Source organism: Oncorhynchus mykiss, chromosome 18, assembly GCF_013265735.2.
Source record: "Oncorhynchus mykiss isolate Arlee chromosome 18, USDA_OmykA_1.1, whole genome shotgun sequence".
Taxonomy (NCBI): Eukaryota; Metazoa; Chordata; class Actinopteri; order Salmoniformes; family Salmonidae; genus Oncorhynchus; species Oncorhynchus mykiss.
Window position 1 is genome coordinate 41,678,288 of NC_048582.1, and position 18,677 is coordinate 41,696,964.

The 18,677-nt window shown below is 42.7% G+C and overlaps 1 protein-coding gene across 1 annotated transcript; it reads left to right on the forward strand.

Moving 5' to 3' along the window:
• Positions 1-259: 259 nt before the first annotated feature.
• On the forward strand, positions 260-18,319 carry LOC110496278 (CDC42 small effector protein 1). The gene is made up of 5 exons (XM_021572079.2): positions 260-465; positions 9,198-9,508; positions 14,309-14,413; positions 15,834-15,905; positions 16,253-18,319. The coding sequence occupies exons 2-4, from the start codon at positions 9,326-9,328 to the stop codon at positions 15,900-15,902; spliced, it is 357 nt and encodes a 118-aa protein (XP_021427754.1). The 5' UTR covers positions 260-465; positions 9,198-9,325; the 3' UTR covers positions 15,903-15,905; positions 16,253-18,319.
• Positions 18,320-18,677: the final 358 nt, after the last annotated feature.

Below are 18,677 nucleotides of genomic sequence, written 5' to 3' on the forward strand. Positions count from 1 at the left end.
AGTATTCTTACTTATGTAATTGTGTATTTCATATTTCATGTTCTTATTTATCGTGTTTTTATTCTTCTAGTAATACACTGCTATTGCATTGTTGGGTTTTGAGTTTGCAAGAAAGGCATTTCACTGTGCATGTGACATTTAAATTTGAAACTTGGATTGTGTACTAAGATTATGTTTACATCTGCAATTTCCCTGTAGGTGGCAGTGTTGACTTTATGATGACGCGAAGTCAAATGGTGTCTATGTCCATAAGGGGTGCTGTTTGACTTTACCGGCAAAAATAAGCTTTTGAAAAAAACATTTTAAACATTTCAATTTCCTGATTGAACAACTTAGAACCACACCTCAAAAAACCGAGAATCAGCATAAGTGTGGTTGGTGTTATACGTTGGTGTTTGAAAGGGCATTCAGCGAATACTTTTGCTACTGGATATCGACATTGTTTGGGTACATTTAAGAACGGAGGTAAGTCAGCGCCGCTATTGAGACTTTGTTCTTCATGTAGGCTAGCCTACTAGCTAATTCTAGAAATGAAAGGGGGTACGTGGTCATTGTTACAATGTTTCTCTTACTGAGAAGGCTTAGAGTTGGCCAAACCCAGGGACAATTGTGTTACGTTGCCTAGAATCTAAATATCCTTGCACTTTGACACTTTCAACATTGATTCATTTGAACGTTTTATGCTTTTAAAGGAAACGACCAGATTCGATCAAACTCGAAGTCATTACTATTTGGTTAAATAATGCTTAGCCCATCGAGCTACATAAAGGTTGGCTATGTAGTGTATTTTGTGGCTATTCCCTTGGAAATGGCTTGGCTGGAGTGTGATCTGTCAGGTGTAAATCAAACACTTGTTTGAGTAGTTCTAGCCCAAGATTAGCGGACTAAACTCCGTGTTGAAGTCCAGACACTTCATAAACCGGAGTTTAGTCCGCTAGCCCAAGTGTCTACCGTTACTCCTTAAGGTCGAAAGGATATGTATTTATTTTGAGGTAGACCGGCTCTAGCAGCCAAACTCAATCTAAAGTGAATCTATTTTAAACTGTGATACGGTTCTAGAAACATGAAGCCCTTTACTTTCATATAACGTCAAGATAATTTCACAAATGCAACATATAGTGTTTTTAACCGGCTTTAATACAGTTTCAACAAGCAGTATTTGTCAAGAGTTACACCAGCGAATCGCAAACTCGGTGCACGTTTTGGTTTTTGCTGTAACACCACACAGCTGACTCAAAAGCTTGTTGATATTTGAATCAGCTGTATAGTCCAAGGGCAAAAACCAAAACGTGCACTATGGGGGCCCCCCAGGGACCAAGTTTGGGGAAAAACCCGGCGTTACAAACAGGTGTTCAGAGCATGCTAGATAGTTAGCACAGGTGGTCCCTCTATCTGTCTTCTGTAAACACGCGCATGGGCATGTGGGAACGCAAACCCTGTACAATTTTCTCAATTGAACATGTCGTTTTTTTTTTAGTTTTTTTTTTACAAATGATTTATAGCCGATATGAAAGATGAAGTCATTATCCTTCCAAAATAGTAACGCAAGGGATGCGTGATACTGTTCATACCCAGCGTCAGGACTCTTAACAAAACTCCCCCATACAGAAGATGTCGTCATCCAATGACTGGAATAATTCAAGCCCTCTCTTTATCAGTTTTCATTGAAATGTTATGTTGTGTATACTGAACAAAAATATAAACGCAACATGCAACAATTTAAAAGATTTGACTGAGTTACAGTTCATATAAGGATTTCGGTCACTTGACATAAACTCATTAGGCCCAAATCTATGGATTTTACATGACTGGGAATGCAGATCGGCGTCTGTTGGTTACAGATGCCAAAATTTAAAAAAAGTAGGCGAGTAGAACCAGTCAGTATCTGGTGAAACCACCTCATGCGGCACCACAGACTTGATCAGGCTGTTGATTGTGGCCTGTGGAAGGTTGTCCCACTCATCTACAAACATGCTTAATGGGTGACATGTCTGGTGTGTATGCAGGCCATGGAAGAACTGGGACTTTTTCAGCTTCCAGGAGTTGTGTACAGATGCTTGCAACATGGGGCTGTGCATTATCATGCTGAAACATGAGGGGATGGTGGCGGATGAATGGCACGACAATGGGCCTCAGGATCTCGTTGTGGTATCGCTGTGCATTCAAATTGCCATCAATAAAATGCCATTGTGTTCATTTTCCGTATCTTATGCCTGCACATACCATAACCCCACTGCCACCTGGGGCACACTGTTCACAACGTTGACATCAGCAAACCGCTCTGGTGAACATTCCTGCAGTCAGCATGCCAATTGCATGCTCCCTCAACATCTGTGCCGTTGTGTGACAAAACTGCACATTTTAGTGGCCTTTTATTGTCCCCCGCACAAGGTGCACCTGTGTAATGATCATTCTGTTTAATCAACTTCTTGATATGCCACACCTATTAGGTGGATTGATTATCTTGGCATAGGAGAAATACTATTTTTTTTTTGTGCACAACATTTTAGAGAAATACAATTTTTGTTCGTATGGTACATTTCTGAGATCTTTTATTTCCGTTCAAGAAACATGGGCCAAACACTTCACGTGTACTTTTTTTTTTTTTTTTTTTTTACATTAAGGTAGTAACAATATGTTCCCTCAAGACACTGAGTATTCATTTCTTCTAAGAGATGAGAGAGCTAGACAAATTACATAGCCTGTTTATGACAAGATTTCTTATTTTTTTGTCAGTTCCAAATTAGAGGTCTAAAACATTCAGGGAAGTCAGGCTGGCGACAGTGGCTCAGTCAGTTGACTGCATTGGGTAAAGTAAGCCATTGTGGTCTATTTTCAGGAGGGCATAGTTTTGGGATGAGACTGTAAATGGTCTCGTACTCCCTCACTGTTGCTTCTCCTCTATGGGAAAGCCCATTGGTCAGGGATGGGTTTGGCTCCTCTTCAATACTGTGTGCTCCAACCTCACTGTTGAGGTCTTCAGCTTGATAATATTGTAGCCAACCCTGGTCTCTGGCATGAAAACAAAACCCCATACACCACGGCCGGCCCACTCATTACCTATGTTGGCAGATTGATAAGGGTGGCATTTTCTGAGCTAAACTGACCAAGGCGCACCACCAACAACAACACATAACTTCACATAATTCTGCCCTGAAACAGTGGCAATTTCCCTCAACCAGTGGCATAAGAGCTTTTTAGGTGAGCGTTGATGCCACCATGTGATAAGCAGTGCCCACTTTGTCAAAGGCAAGGGCACAAAATATTTTGCTTGTCCATTCCCAGCGTGCCTCTCCAGGGTGCTGTTTTAGAGACTCATCCCTGTGGCGTTCCACCAATGTCCCGTCCAAAAAATGTATTTGTCATAAATCATGTAGCAGAATTAGGATATGTCATAAATCTAAATATATCTGTGCTGTATAGAAACCCTGTATTCAGTACTGGAATAGCTAAATTGATTAGTCACAGGAATCAGGACTAATAAAGCCAATGCAACGGCCTGTTTCACAAATGGTGGACCTACCACATGGATGGGCATTCATAAAATTCCATTGCCAGCGACATGGTAGGCTACACCCCAGTAAGCACGAGCCGACATTTTGGATGGCTATTCTTGGTTCTGTCCAGACCGCAAGTCTTTTTGTGTATTGCATATGTTAGGCTTAACACAGATGGGCTTTCATAAAATTTCAGGCAACACTGTAGGCTAGAATTTTTCAAATTTGTGTGTGTGTATATATATATATATATATATATATATAAAATGGTTCTCGTGTGTGTGTGTGTGTATGTATGTATGTATGTATGTGTATATATATATATATATATATATATATATATATATGTATATACACACACACACACACACACACACACACACACACACACAAATTTGAACAATTTTTTGGGTTGCTACATGATTCCATAAATGTTATTTCATAGTTTTAAAGAAAAACCCTTGAATGAGTGGTTGTGTCCAAACTTTTGATTGGTACTGTATGTGTGCAGGGCCAGGGGAATTCTATCTTTTAGTTTGTTAGCGTTTTCAGTTCATGTCTGAGGTGGTTAGAACAGCAGCTGAGCCTGGCATGTAGGGAGTGTACTTTACCCCCTGCTAGTGTGGAACTCTGTGGAGTAACCTATGACCCGTGACACGCAGGGGGGGGTTGATAATTCCGATAAAGATAGCAGGAAATGTCAAACTAGCTGTATTGAGTCATGGAAGTGTCGAATCCCATTGTGACATTAACTGCGTCCTTTCCTCTACGTTTGACTTTGTACTTGTTGCAGATAGGAGCAACTTTAATCTTTATTCATTCCTTTCTTTAAAAGGACACCCCAGTGTACACTGCCACATTAGTGACCTAAGTAGTGGGGGTAAAGGGAGGTTCCTATACTGTAAGCAATAGGTCTATGTATACATTGACCATACTTAATCTTTCATGAGAAGAGTCACTTTGGAGACCTATTTCATTAAGCCTACCAGTAAGTCATTCTGGGAGGACAGGACTTTATGTATACTCCTGTTATGGGCTAATGGTTCTCTTCCCCATTTTAATTTGGGATTGATGTGTAGTTGCACACAGCAGATGATGTGAAAAATGGACACTAGACCTCTTTCAGACCTGAATAACTTGATTTTGAAGAGACCTATCTTCACCAACTATATTAATGTAGCTGCTACCTGCTTTTCATCTAGTGCCAGGCAGGAATCACTACACTGATGCTTTTCATCTAGTGCCAGGCAGGAATCACTACACTGATGCTTTTCATCTAGTGCCAGGCAGGAATCACTACACTGATGCTTTTCTCGATTTAAAGCAACCGTTCTAAAGACCTCAGTTCCAATACAATTCTAAACACCTGAACCAGTCATCAAATCGTGGATGGCAGTGCACTGGATTCCGTGAAAGATCCATGTTGTGCTCAAGCTGTTGCTTGAAAACTGATGTCTGCTATTTTTAAATGTGCCATTAACCAGTTGTAAAGTATCTATTTAAAAAAAAAACAGATCCCATGAAAAGGCCTCATTTGTAATTCCTCCGTTAGAAACCACTGCCCTCCTTTTTCCTCTCGCCTTTTGACAGTGAGCCACTGACCCACATCCAAGATTCGACCCAGTTGGTTGGTAGGTAGGTAGGTAGGTAGCTTGCAGGTCTCTATTGCATTTGCAAAATAACTGGGACCATTGAGGGGGCATTCTGCAGTTGCTACATACATTTATGGCTATGTACCCATTTCATTCTCGAGGAATATAACTTCTAAATATCTCATGAGCTTAGTTCAACTATTGTACCGCATTAGAACCCAAAATTGAAGCTTGTTTTACTCCAATGTTTGTAAACTAAGTAAATGTAAACACATGCTGTATAGCGTTTTTAAACACAGCTAAAACTATAATGTTGACGTCATGGATGCTCCGCGTATGAATTTGAGTGGTTCCACTTCTTCAGCCCCATCCCTCCGCCTTTTGCAGAAACCGTGGCGGTCAAACGCTTTGTTTTATTGTTTCGACTGCAGATTGCCTCGTTAAAACATCCAACAAGGGTATCAGCACATCTTCATCTCAACATTGTTGTTGCTGAAAGATCTCATTGATTGATTTTTGAGTTGTGAGGATCACAACCAGTGTACGAATCCTAAGGTTCCAATTGTATCTTTTCCAGCTCACATATAATGCTGTTAGATCTGGCTCTATTAATTGGTCATCACGCTAGGTTACTCCCTACTCGTCTAGGCCAGAGGCGTTGTCTTAATGTCTATAGTGTGACCTGGCACCTTATCCTTTTTGAGGGAACAGAGCTTGGCATTATGAGCCCATGTCAACAGGGGGACTTCTATGTAAAGGTTTTTTTTTTGTGTGTTTTTTTTGTTGCCTTTGGTGTGTTGTATGAGCATCTGTGAGCTTGTCTTTAGTCCGGGTCGAATGTCATTTTCATCAATATCTCTGCTCACATTACCTCTTGTCTGTGTTGCTTCTCAATTCATAAATCCCAGTAAGTTGTAGCCATTATCTCTTTCAAATTAAAAGCTCTTTGATCGTAGCCGTTGATGTTTTTATACACACGTGCTGTTCATTCTGCCTATTTGGAAAAGAGAGCTGCAATGAAATGTGTTTTGCCTTACAGGGATGTCTGTTAGCATGTCTATGGAATTTTTTAACCACGTCAGTGTTTGGTGAGTTAGCAGGAAGTATCGTCACTGTCAGCCTACCCACGGGGATATGAAATGAACAAACCCACGTTGAGACAATAGGTCTTGTTAACTGCTTTAGACTGGTCAAGTTGATGCCTTGTATTCATTTTTAAAAAAAATGTGAAGATACATTTTAATAAGCCCCCCTCCCCAAGACAAAAAATCTGGGTTAGGTGACATACTCAACAATTGGACTCATGCATCACATGCTATCTGCTACTGTAGCTACATTGTGGTGTTTGCCGTGTCATTTTAATAAGGTTAGTCTCACATTGCTTCTTTGTCAACCTTCTTGTTTTGGCTTTTCTGCCCGTTCAGCACAGAAAACAGGGAGCACTCAGCAGCACTGAGGATCATGTGAAATCTGGACTGACACAGGAGTCCAGTGAGTGAGGGCAGGAGGATTCCATTATTTGTGTTGGCAATATAAACACTTCTGAGTTCTCACTCTGTCGATGCAAAGATACACATGCATCCATAGAAGGTTGCTGGATGGTTTTGGCACAAAGACGTGATGTTGTCTCAAGGGATCCTGACAGGGTGAAGAACTATTAAACTGTCAACCATTTTTGTACCGTCTGAGGAACCACCTTGCCCATTTAATGATGAGACAAAGTTGGGTGGGGGAAAAATCCCTGTTGGGGAACCAGAATGATTCTTCCCTGTTCCCACAGGGTAGCCTGTAGTAGTTGAACAAATAAACAGCTGTGGCCTAAGAAGATATGCAAAATGTAGCACCATCTTATCAAGGTCTCTCCAGCACTTCAACAGATGAGTCTCCAGTAGTAATTCAACAGAACTGGACTGTCACTCTTCTGAAGAGGGTTTGTTTTTGCTCATCGTTCGTTGCTCTTCAGGGGAAACCTCAAATTAGAGAGAGACTGCCCCAGGTCTCTGGAAAGCCGGTTTATTTATACAAGATGATGAGCATGCCGTCAGAGACCAGATGAGCCCAAAGCGAGAGTTTCCGTTAATCCTTACCTCACCAGACAAGTATTTCAACTGCCCCAAGTCTGTCCCTACCCCCACCCTCTGTTCTTTTCGTGCTATGAATCATGGGAAACTTGGTCATGAGGTTACTCTCCTCTAAATAGTGTACCATAGGAGATATTCCGAGCCCCAGTGGTGTCCTATAGACTTCCGTTCTATCCCTCTTTCCGAGTACTGTGTTCTCACCATGCTGTGTGTCCTCACTATAATCCCTTTTTTTAAGTGTACCTGCTCTGGGGTGAAACCGTAAGAGGTCAACGCGGAGAGAAATTAGACCCAGACTTTGCCCGTGCAAGGCTGGCTCGGCCAGTGGCTCAACTCTACAGACGCCTGTGTCCTATTTGACTTGTGCCAGCCTGCCTGCCTTGCCGTCCATCCACACCCTTTATGTCGTCATAAGTCTGTGTACAGACTTCACACTTCATCCCAATAAGCCATGGGGCCTGAGAACCGTCTCTACACCCACTGACCAGCCCGTCTTACAACCCTGATGCCTTTACCGTGCACCAGTCGACTAGCTCTCTGACTGCCCCGATGAATGTTAACCAAAAAGCCTATAAGTGAACTATACAGTGAGTGTGTCAGGCTAGTAGCTTACCTGTTAAAACCGCTGTGATGCCCAAATGGCAGCAATGTGCTTGTGCTATCAAGTGACCCACTCTTAGGTTTACTCTTGCTTAGTTCTGGAAAACAACAGCTCTGTGCACATTTTTCCAGAACTGTGCTAATTCTAATGTCTTAAGGAGGTTATTTCTGCACTATTTTTGTATCGGGTTTGAGAGAGCACAGGCTTGACCTTGTTCTTGTGAAAAGGTGTGTGAGAGAGACTCTCCACCACACACACACACACATTCCTAAACAGTTTCCTCACGCAGCCTCTGGGCACGATAAAGCGGAGCTGGAGGAGAGCCATGTCATTATGAAAAGTTTAATCAAACGATCGGCAGCGGCCCAAAGTAAACTAAAGTCCAAGCACAGTAGTGGAAAACAACCTGTAGAAGCAGAGTCCTTGGCGCAGGCGGTAACCATGGCGCCGCTACTCTCTCCTATTTGACCCAGATTTTTTTTTCTATGTGTTGATGTAGGCTGTGTGCTGTTTTTTATTTTTTTATTTTATGTTTTATTTGTAGTTCTGTTCTAGTCTATTAATGTTCTGTATTATGTTTTGTGTGGACCTTTTAGGAAGAGTAGCTGCTGCTTTCGCAACAGATAATGGGGATCCCAATAAAAATGCCAGAAAGCCGCAGCTCTAATTTGCCTTAACGGCTCATCAGTGACCACCTTAAGCATGGCGATAAACCAAAGACGACACTAAGTAGTATAAACCAAACTTTTATGAAGGCAATAATGGTCTTGGCAGAACTTTCTTTCACACTGCAAAAGAGGTCATATAAATGGCTTCGGAGATGGTGCTCCACAGTGTTTATCATTTAGGCGTCCTCATGTGACTTAGCAAGGCTGGAACTGGGACGAGATGGGAACAACCTAGAGGCGAAAGGCGGATGCTTAGGTCCTTACAAGGACAACTGGTCCTTACTGTTTGCAGATGGGGTTTTTTCACCCTTGGTATGTCTTTCTCATGTCTAATGTTCTGTGGTCAGACCACAAACCCTTGAGTCTTAGAACTGGGGGACGGGGCAATGTGAGTCAATGTGTCGTCATCGGCACAGTTCGGCACTCATGAAGCAGACTTACTCAAAGGTTTGCATCATTTTAAAATGGTGCGAGCTAAACACTGTTCTAGACCAGATGCTGGTTTGGGTAGAATCCAGTAAGAAGTACGCTCCTACACCTGCATTGCTTGCTGTTTGGGGTTTTAGGCTGGGTTTCTGTACAGCACTTTGTGACATCAGCTGATGTAAGAAGGGCTTTATAAATACATTTGATTTGCTACCACCTTAGGAGGTTAGGCTTGCAGTGAGTGATATGTTGGCTAAAAATAAAATGAACTAGTAGGACCATGTTCACATTACATTGGCTGTTATTTTTTTAATAAGCTCCTGTCTCAACAGATTAAACCCTGCGGACTTTAATCTGACTGGATACCCGAAGAAGGATCAAGACACCGGGAGGCTTGAGCGAATCAGGACCTGACCTTTGGGGGCGGTGGGTTTGGGGATTGACCAACTTTGGCTATCTGATGCAAGGGATCTGGATGCATCAGGACTATCCCAAGATTGAGGGTCACAGAGGCTACCTGTCTTCACCAGCCTGCAGGGCGGCGACAGAGAGCAGGGCGCTGAACCGACAGAACCGGCGGAGCCCAGGAATGAGCGAGTTCTGGCACAAGATGGGCTGCTGCGTGGTGGCCAAACCCCCACCGGTGAGTCTGGGCCAGCTGCCCTTTTATTTACTCATGTAGAGGTATAAAATGCCCACTACTCCAACGTTCTTTGTCAGGTTTCACAAAATTCCTCATCTAATAGATGTATTTGACTATGAAGTTTACTCCCCAAGCTTGCGCTATATTAGATCCTGGCCAATTCTATTCAGCCCTCTCTTGCCAAGTTCCACAGAGGTTGTTAGAGGTCCCTGGCTAATCTTGTAGCCAAAGGCAAAGTTTGGGCATCCCAGGCAGCCAAGCATGCTTACTCTGACCACACACAAGAACTTAGTGTTTTTGGCTGTTGCATTCAACACAAAGTTATCAGATTTGTATTGGTATGTACAGAGGCCCAATCAAGGGATTTAGGACAAATGCATGCTTAGAACAGCCAAAAGTGAAACACTCCCCAACGATCTATCTACCCATTCTTTTTTTTTTACGCCAAGATGTTACTTACGGGGGACCCTTTTTTAAAATGCATCCAATAAATCTGTTGGCAAAGGCAGACGTATTTATGGTGTTTTTCAGACTCCATCTGCATTCACTTACAGGCTGATATCTTTAAACGGGGGTTTTATAGCTTGCCGTTTAGAGGCAACCACATCATGAGCGATATCTTGAGTGCCATCTTTTGATTTGTTATTTCACTCGCACTGTACTTAGGGTGAATGCCAGTCATTAATATTCACTGACCATGTGACCCATATTTATAACTTTGACCGTGCATAGTTGTGTCCATCGGTAATGTAGGCATCACAATATTGGGACGGAATGTATTGAAGACATGTCCTTACTATCTTTACATTCTAGTCTGATTTTGATTTAATGACGCTACGATTGAATCGATCTGTCCAGGGAACTATAAAGCCTGGACCTAGAGTAGCTTAGCGTCATCAGGTGTTTCAAAGCAAAGCATTTCATGGAATCCTGGCCAGCATTACAGGGGGGAATAGAGGTCCTTTTTGATGACCGAACATATCAGTGTGTCGCCGGAGAGGGGAAGGACTTCCCTTTAGCTCTCCAGAAGCGACCGCTGACCCTTGACCTCGGGGCGGCACCCTTTCCTGGCCCGGGTTTTGCAGGGAGAGTTGCGTAACGGCGGGTTGTGTTCATCCGTTCCCACTCGTCAACAATGAACCCGGGGGCCCAGGAGAGAGGAAGGGGACTGGGCCCAGGAGAGAGGAAGGGGACTAGGCCCAGGAGAGAGGAAGGGGACTGGGGCACTGTCCCGTGGGATGGCTTTTTCCCTTCCTCTTTTCTTATTTATTTTTAGGGCCTGTGTTTGTTCTATTGTTGAGGGAGGACTGTACAGTTACGCCACTTTATATAAATACATGCAGGGGTTTACATGGTGGAACTGTTTAGAGAGGAAAGGGGCTTGTGTGGCATGTCTTTTTTTAAATATATTACTGCATTGAGACTCTTCTTACTGATGCTCTCATGAGATGTTGGTAGTTTGGGTCTGCCTAACTTCCTGTATGTCAGTCATGTAATTGCTACCCACTTCTCTAAGCACAGGCTATGCCAAAGGGCTTCTGACACCAAATGGTTGCTATTACACACACTGAAGGCCTCTCCTGAAATAAGTTGCTAAGCGACGGTTTCTCTTTTGCAGCACACGCAGCTGACCAATTAGCTAGACCTTCCATCAATCAGCCACTGGATAGCCTACCTCCCGTTATGCAACGTTGTAGTGTGGGCTTATTTCTGAGTTTGGTATGACTCATGGCTGCCACTTGAGTGGATGCCAACCAGCTGTGCATTTGGTTAGGTTTGGTATGCCTTTTTTAATGTTTTCAAGGGCTGTTTGGACTAAAGTACCAAACGGCAAAGTGTTTTTTAAGTTTTAATCCATTGCCGTATTGATACTCGGAAGTTGGTCTACACAGAGAGGCTCCTACTTGATCGTCGAAGAATATCAATAGAGCCAAGAAAAGTATAGGGTTGCCTTATTTGGTCGCATGTGGTGTTTGATTTCAATTCCTGGCATCTTACGTTGCTAGGTGTTCACTGATTCAATATGCCTGCTGAAATGGTCATGAGGTTGTCTTTCCGAGTCTGTGGGAATGACTGCTTTCCTCTGTCATGCCAATGTAGCAACAAGAATGGTCGGTAAGATGCCTGATTCATTGGGTATGTAGGCATGCTCCAACAGATCCTCCGAATTCAAGATGACGTCAAGAAGAAAAGACACACGCACACAGCGGTCTACCTTGTTTTTGTTACATGACTAGCTCATAGGATACAGGGTTCAACGTTTGGTCAGCAGCACGTTTGTAAACATCGGTCAAGGTTGCTTATGTAACACTTAAAATGGCTAAAGGTCTATATCCTGGTCAAATCAAAATGGATTTATATAGCCCTTTGTACATCAGCTGATATCGCAATGTGCTGTACAGCAACCCAGCCTAAAACCCCAAACGGCAAGCAATGCAGGTGTAGAAACACGGTGGCTAGGAAAAACTCCCTAGAAAGGCCAAAACCTAGGAAGAAACCTAGAGAGGAACCAGGCTATGAGCGGTGGCCAGTCCTCCTCTGGCTGTGCCAGGTGGAGATTATAACAGAACATGGCCAAGATGTTCAAATGTTCATAAATGACCAGCATGGTCAAATAATAATAATCACAGTAGTTGTCGAGGGTGCAGCATGTCAGCACCTCAGGAGTAAATGTCAGTTGGCTTTTCATAGCTGATCATTAAGAGTATCTCTACCACTCCTGCTGTCTCTAGAGAGTTGAAAACTGCAGGTCTGGGACAGGTAGCACGTCCGGTGAACAGGTCAGGATTCCATAGCCACAGGCAGAACAGTTGAACCTGGAGCAGCAGCATGGCCAGGTGGACTGGGGACAGCAAGGAGTCATCATGCCAGATGGTCCTAGGGCTCAGGTCCTCAGAGAGAGAGATAGAATCAGAGAGAGCATACTTAAATTCACACAGGACACCGGATAAGACAGGAGAAGTACTCCAGATATAATAAACTGACCCTAGCCCCCCGACACAAACTACTGCAGGATAAATACTGGAGGCTGAGACAGGAGGGGTCAGGAGACACTGTGGCCCCATCCGATGATGCCCCCGAACAGGGCCAAACAGGAAGGATATAACCCCACCCACTTTGCCAAAGCACAGCCCCCACACCACTAGAGGGATATCTTCAACCACCAACTTACCATCCTGAGACAAGGCCGAGTATAGCCCACAAAGATCTCCGCCACGGCACAACCCAAGGGGGGGGCGCCAACCCAGAAGGGAAGATCACATCAGTGACTCAACCCACTCAAGTGACGCACCCCTCCTAGGGACGGCATGAAAGAGCACCAGTAATCCAGTGACTCAGCCCCTGTAATAGGGTTAGAGGCAGAGAATCCCAGTGGAAAGAGGGGAACCGGCCAGGCAGAGACAGCAAGGGCGGTTCGTTGCTCCAGAGCCTTTCCGTTCACCTTCACACTCCTGGGCCAGACTACACTCAATCATATGAAGAGATGAGTCTTCAGTTAAGACTTAAAGGTTGAGACCGAGTCTGCGTCTCTCACATGGGTAGGCAGATCATTATATAAAAATTGAGCTCTATAGGAGAAAGCCTCCAGCTGTTTGCTTAGAAATTCTAGGGACAATTAGGAGGCCTGCGTCTTGTGACCGTAGCGTACGTGTAGGTATGTACGGCAGGACCAAATCAGAGAGATGGGTAGGAGCAAGCCCATGTAATGCTTTGTAGGTTAGCAGTAAAACCTTAATCAGCCCTTGCCTTAACAGGAAGCCAGTGTAGGGAGGCTAGCACTGGAGTAATATGATCAAATGTTTTGGTTCTAGTCAAGATTCTAGCAGCCATATTTAGCACTAATTGAAGTTTATTTAGTGCTTTATCCAGGTAGCTGGAATGTAGAGCATTGCAGTAGTCTAACCTACAAGTAACAAAAACTTGGATGAATTTTTCTGCATTTTTGGACAAAGTTTCTGATTTTTGCAATGTTACGTAGATGGAAAAAAGCTGTCCTTGAAACAGTCTTGATATGTTTGTCAAAGGAGAGATCAGGGTCCAGAGTAACGCCGAGGTCCATCAGTTTTATTTGAGACGACTGTAACAACCATTAAGATGAATTGTCAGATTCGACAGAAGATCTCTTTGTTTCTTGGGACCTAGAACAAGCATCTCTGTTTTGTCCGAGTTTAAAAGTAGAACATTTGCAGCCATCCACTTCCTTATGTCTGAAACACAGGCTTCTAGCGAGGGCAATTTTGGGGCTTCACCATGTTTCATTGAAATGGTCAATGGCTATGGCACCTGCTAGCCTGCATCAGGAGATGATAAACTAACAATATAGTGGACAATTAAAAAGCCTTCGTTTGTTTTATGGCTTATGCATAGCAAGAACAATATATTTAATATTCTAAGCCATCACATTTAAAAAAAAATATAAAAATTTTTTAAAAATCCACTACTTGACTACTTCTGCAAGTTTTTTGCATAGAGGCTTTTTTGACATTGTTTACTATCCAGCATTAACTTCTGTTTGTTCTATAGTATTTCATCCCATGAACAATATACCACCTCATGGTTTACACCTATAACCAAATAAGTGTTCCTCTCCTGTGTCTCTAATAAAATAAGCTGCTTATTTGGAGACAAAATGTTGATCATTGTTCGATTAAGTGCATGTTTATGTTGTAATTTTAGAGCATCTTCTGAATTAAAATCTATTTTCGCTTTCATTTTAGGGTTGCACAGCCGCTGTGCTATGCAGTTGCCTAGCCATATTTGAATTGGCCACTGACCTCTGGCGTTTTGCATTTGTTTCAGAAGAAGAAGAGGAGGAAGATTGACTGCAGCATGATCGGAGAGCCCACAAACTTTATGCACCTCACACACATTGGCTCCGGGGAGATGGCGGAAGGTTTGCCGCCGGTATGTATAAAGTTTTGGCTACTTTCATGAAGACCATCCTTTTTACACATTTTGTAATCAGTGTTTTTGAAGAATGATAGGTCAGTCTGTAATCTTGATTGCTGTTGGGATGCTCATAGTGAGTACTATTATTTGATCTTTGCGTTGTACTTGCATTGCAGGTCAAATTCATTTTTTAAAAACTTATTTCAACACTTGGATCAAGTCTGGAAGATATTGCTTAAAACATCTCAGTGCACCATGGTACAAACCAGGGAATTAGTATTGTCCAGAGGTTTTCTTTGGACAAAAATGAATACAAAAACACTGCTTTCATACATGAACTGCTACACTTGTCCCACACCCATTCGTTGGCTAACTGGCCCATCTCCAGCCTGCCACCTGCAGCCTCACTTTTGAACAAGGCTCAGCCTGTGCAAGAGGCGGAAGTGGTCCTGTGAAACACAGGCCCTGAAATGGACCCCCTCCCTACCACTTCATGCCCATGATGTTCCCTACACCCTATTACTCAGTCCCTCTTCCCTCCCTGGGAGTGATTCCAGAGGGCACACAGAGAAGGGACAGTGACAGGGGACACAGCTGGAAGGCCTTGGCTGCTAAATGAAAGGCTCCCTCTGTGTCCTGCAACGCTGGTTGAAGATTCCCCCAATCATCTAGCACAACAACCTAAAACAAGAGCTCCTTTCTGTGCCTGTTAAAGGGGAACTCAGACATCCCACTGAAAACCAAGTCAACTCACCAGTGATCAAGTCTTGTTTACTTAGCATTGACAACCTTAATGAGCTTTAATGTCGAATGAGAGGCGTATAGGTTTTGTGTTTCCACTAAGCCGGTGACTCCATTGCGAACCATGACTAACCCTTATAATGATGCAAAGCCCATTAATGGGCTGGAACAGTGTAAATAGGTGTGGTATACAAACACTGCTGCCTTTTTTGTTGAAGCAGAATTATTACATAACACCATTACGAAACGTCTGTCTGTGTAATCTTGACACTGTCTCCTTCAGCGCCGTCAGTATTCCGACTACAGGTTTGTTTTGAGTTTTCATGCACCGTGTTCTAATGTTGCAAAGTTAGTTAGCATTTCCACATAAACTAGAGGTGGGTATCCATCAACCGCTCGGGATTGTAGGGCTACAGTGTGTTCCCATTCAGCATATGAAATATCAACATATCACACCATTTGTGAGTGAGCGAAGGGCACTTACTTAGCAACCACAGTTTGGGTTGTGTAATCCAGCTGCAGGTGGAATGACTCAAGGTATCTTTAATAACACCAAGTTTGACATAATACCAGAAAAGGGGTCATATTTTCAATGTCCTCTGTTCTTGCTGGTTGACGCTCCACTGAATTTGACATGACTCTACCAGGGAGTGATGTTCGTATGACTGCCATGTTGCTCTTGTCCCTCATGCAGTCAGGGTCAGTCCAGGAACAGATGAGGTCCAAAGGACCCAGCACCAATGGCAGAAGCAGCCTCTTATAGCCAGTAAGTACCGTCTATATACTCCAGTGTGCACACATACTCACTCTTTAGATCATACTGTTTTAGGGGTTAAATAAATATGTCCAGCTGAAAGTGTTTTCATCTTAATTAGTTTATTTTAGACTGGGGAATTGTTTGTCAAGCGTTATGAGTGGGATATTAATGGATGGCTCTCCTTATCTTTTGTTCTTCCACATGACGACGATGAACCTAAGTTCTTGGAAAGCTTTTTTTTAACGCCTTACTGTGTATTTTTTTATTTTTTTTTGTATTTGAAGATATTCTTCAATGTTTAACTTTTTATTCAGAAACTACTGCTCTCCAATGACATGTTTTGTTTGCGTTTTCAGACATATGGACCAATCCAAGGACTCGACGTGAGCTCATTTCCCCCTTCCTCGGACCCAGCCTTAAGCCAACCTTCATGGACCAACTCTGCATATTGCACTTAGGCCTACAATGACCACCGCAAATGGCACAAAAAATAAATTTAAAAAAAAGATGCCTTAATTTCCCAGAATCCCTTTCGTCCCCCATCATCCAGTTTCAAATGGAACATGACTCTTGCCTTGAAGCGGGAAAGTACCCTGGATTCTCACTCAGCACTGGGGACTGGACGGGATTGTGTGTGGGCTTTTAGGAGGTATTTGTTACACTTCAGGCTGCTGGCGGATACAGATTTTCCCATTTGCCTCTGTCTCAAGCAAGGGATTGTCCGAACATTTCATATTTCACCAACAAGACCGTCTCACAAGTGTGATACTGCTCTTTCAATAACGCAAACAAAAGTTTTCTTTGTTCTTGACACGAAGTGGCGTGCATTTGTGCCCTTTTAAAAGTGTTGTCTGTAATGAATATAATGCCTTTATAAGTAGTAAATGGTGGAAACTGAGCCCATATGTTTCCTATAGTGCCATGACAAGCAGGCACTTTTCATATGTCTTGCTAAAGTGCAGTGGTCAAGTTGTTATTTAGGTTTTGGAAGCAAAGTTGCTCAATTGACAAGCAGGATGTGGCATCACCCCTGGCTCCACCCGCTACTTGTCTGGAGCAGTTTAAGATCCAGTCTTAGCAGCACTGTAGACATACAGGGTGGGAGTGGTCACGTGTAGGCCTACTTTGCTAATGTTTTGGCACTTTGCCCATTTCACGTGGATGATTCTTAGAAGTTTTCTAGTCTTTCTCACACACATTCCACCATTAGTCACTCAGTCTTCCTTACAAACGCACGCCAAGTTTTTCATAGACAACCCTCTCATATATATACTTCTACCTTAAGTGTTATTGCCAAAGTTATGCCTTTAGATATTAGTTTATTTTTTTTTACCATGCCTGCTTTAACACCTTTAACACCAGCACATCTGAACACTGGATAGCGCTGGCAGGAAGCCAGCGGCGGTTAGAGCGTTGGGGCAAGTAAGGTGAGAAATGTATCGATGTGCCTTGCTCATAGGCACTGTACGATGGCTGACCCTGTAAAACACTGCACCTATCCGGTGTACGTGACACAAAAAAGAAGAGATTCATTACCTTCTGTCATGTCCCATAGACTCCCTTTTTGGGGTTTTAAACAAGTTTGTATGGGGTAGTAGTCTTCTTGCGCAATCCACTTGTAAGCGCTTGAAAGCTGAATAACTAATCTTAATCCTTTGCCTTTATCTAAAAACGAATCTAGTTGGACTGTTAGTTCAGCAGGTTTTATGACGCCAACATCTCAAATGTATCATAAACTATGGCAACTTGGCCTTGGTTCTCCTGTTGCACAGTGTTCGTCTTAGAATTGGCCCCTGCCTGTCTAAGCTGAGACATGCTCATTCACTTTTTAGCTATTCTGAAAGGTGACTTTATGGGCTTTCTGTTTCAATGGCAATCTACAGTTCAGGTTAGAGGAAACGGCAAAGCCTATAATACTACGGTGAGAAAGTGATGGCTGATTTTGCTTTCTGTTATTTTTCAATTTATCAAGTTATTTTTGCCTCATTACTGGTAAATGGACCCGCTGTTGTCATTGTATTCAATATGACATTTAGATGCATGCCTACTACAGTTCAGGCAAACACTTGCCGTATGAGAGAGTCATTTTTATTATTTGTTTTACGACTGCCCTCCATATTTTTGTCAGCTGTGGAGCTGGGTTTTTATTTTTACATTTTTTAAAGTTTTATTTGAAGATTTATCTCTGACTGAAGAGATTCCAGGATGCAATGTACATGCTTTCTTTTTTTCAGTTGCACTGTTTTCCTGGGTCTCCCTCTTTTAGTTTGAATTGCACATGTGTTCCACAGTCATCCTATGTGGACGTTGGTGAACAGATGTGTGATAGTAGAGGAAGTATTTCAACTGCCGCAAATCTGTGTGTTTTCTCTCCGCTTCTGGGCTTTTTCCCTCCTGAAAATACAGTCTATTTTATGTATCCATGTGTGTTTCTTGTGTTTGTTTACTTGAAAGTGCCATTTACTTTGAAGGGGCACATCCTCCAGAGGTTTATTTTGTTTATTTTATTTATTTATTTATTTTTACCTTTATTTAACTAGGTAAGTCTGTTAAGAACAAATTCTTATTTATACACAAGTGCATATGAAAAATAAATGTTCCCCAATTCTGAAATAGGGTAGCCCCAAGTTTGGGAACCCCTGATTTAGGGAATAATATGCAGACAAATTATACCCAGTTTGGTGATAAGTCAGCAATACTTTCTGAGTTCAGGGAAATCAAACATTTCAAGTGTTTAATTAGTCTTCAGACCCAGATTGACAGCAAAAATCTGTAAACGAA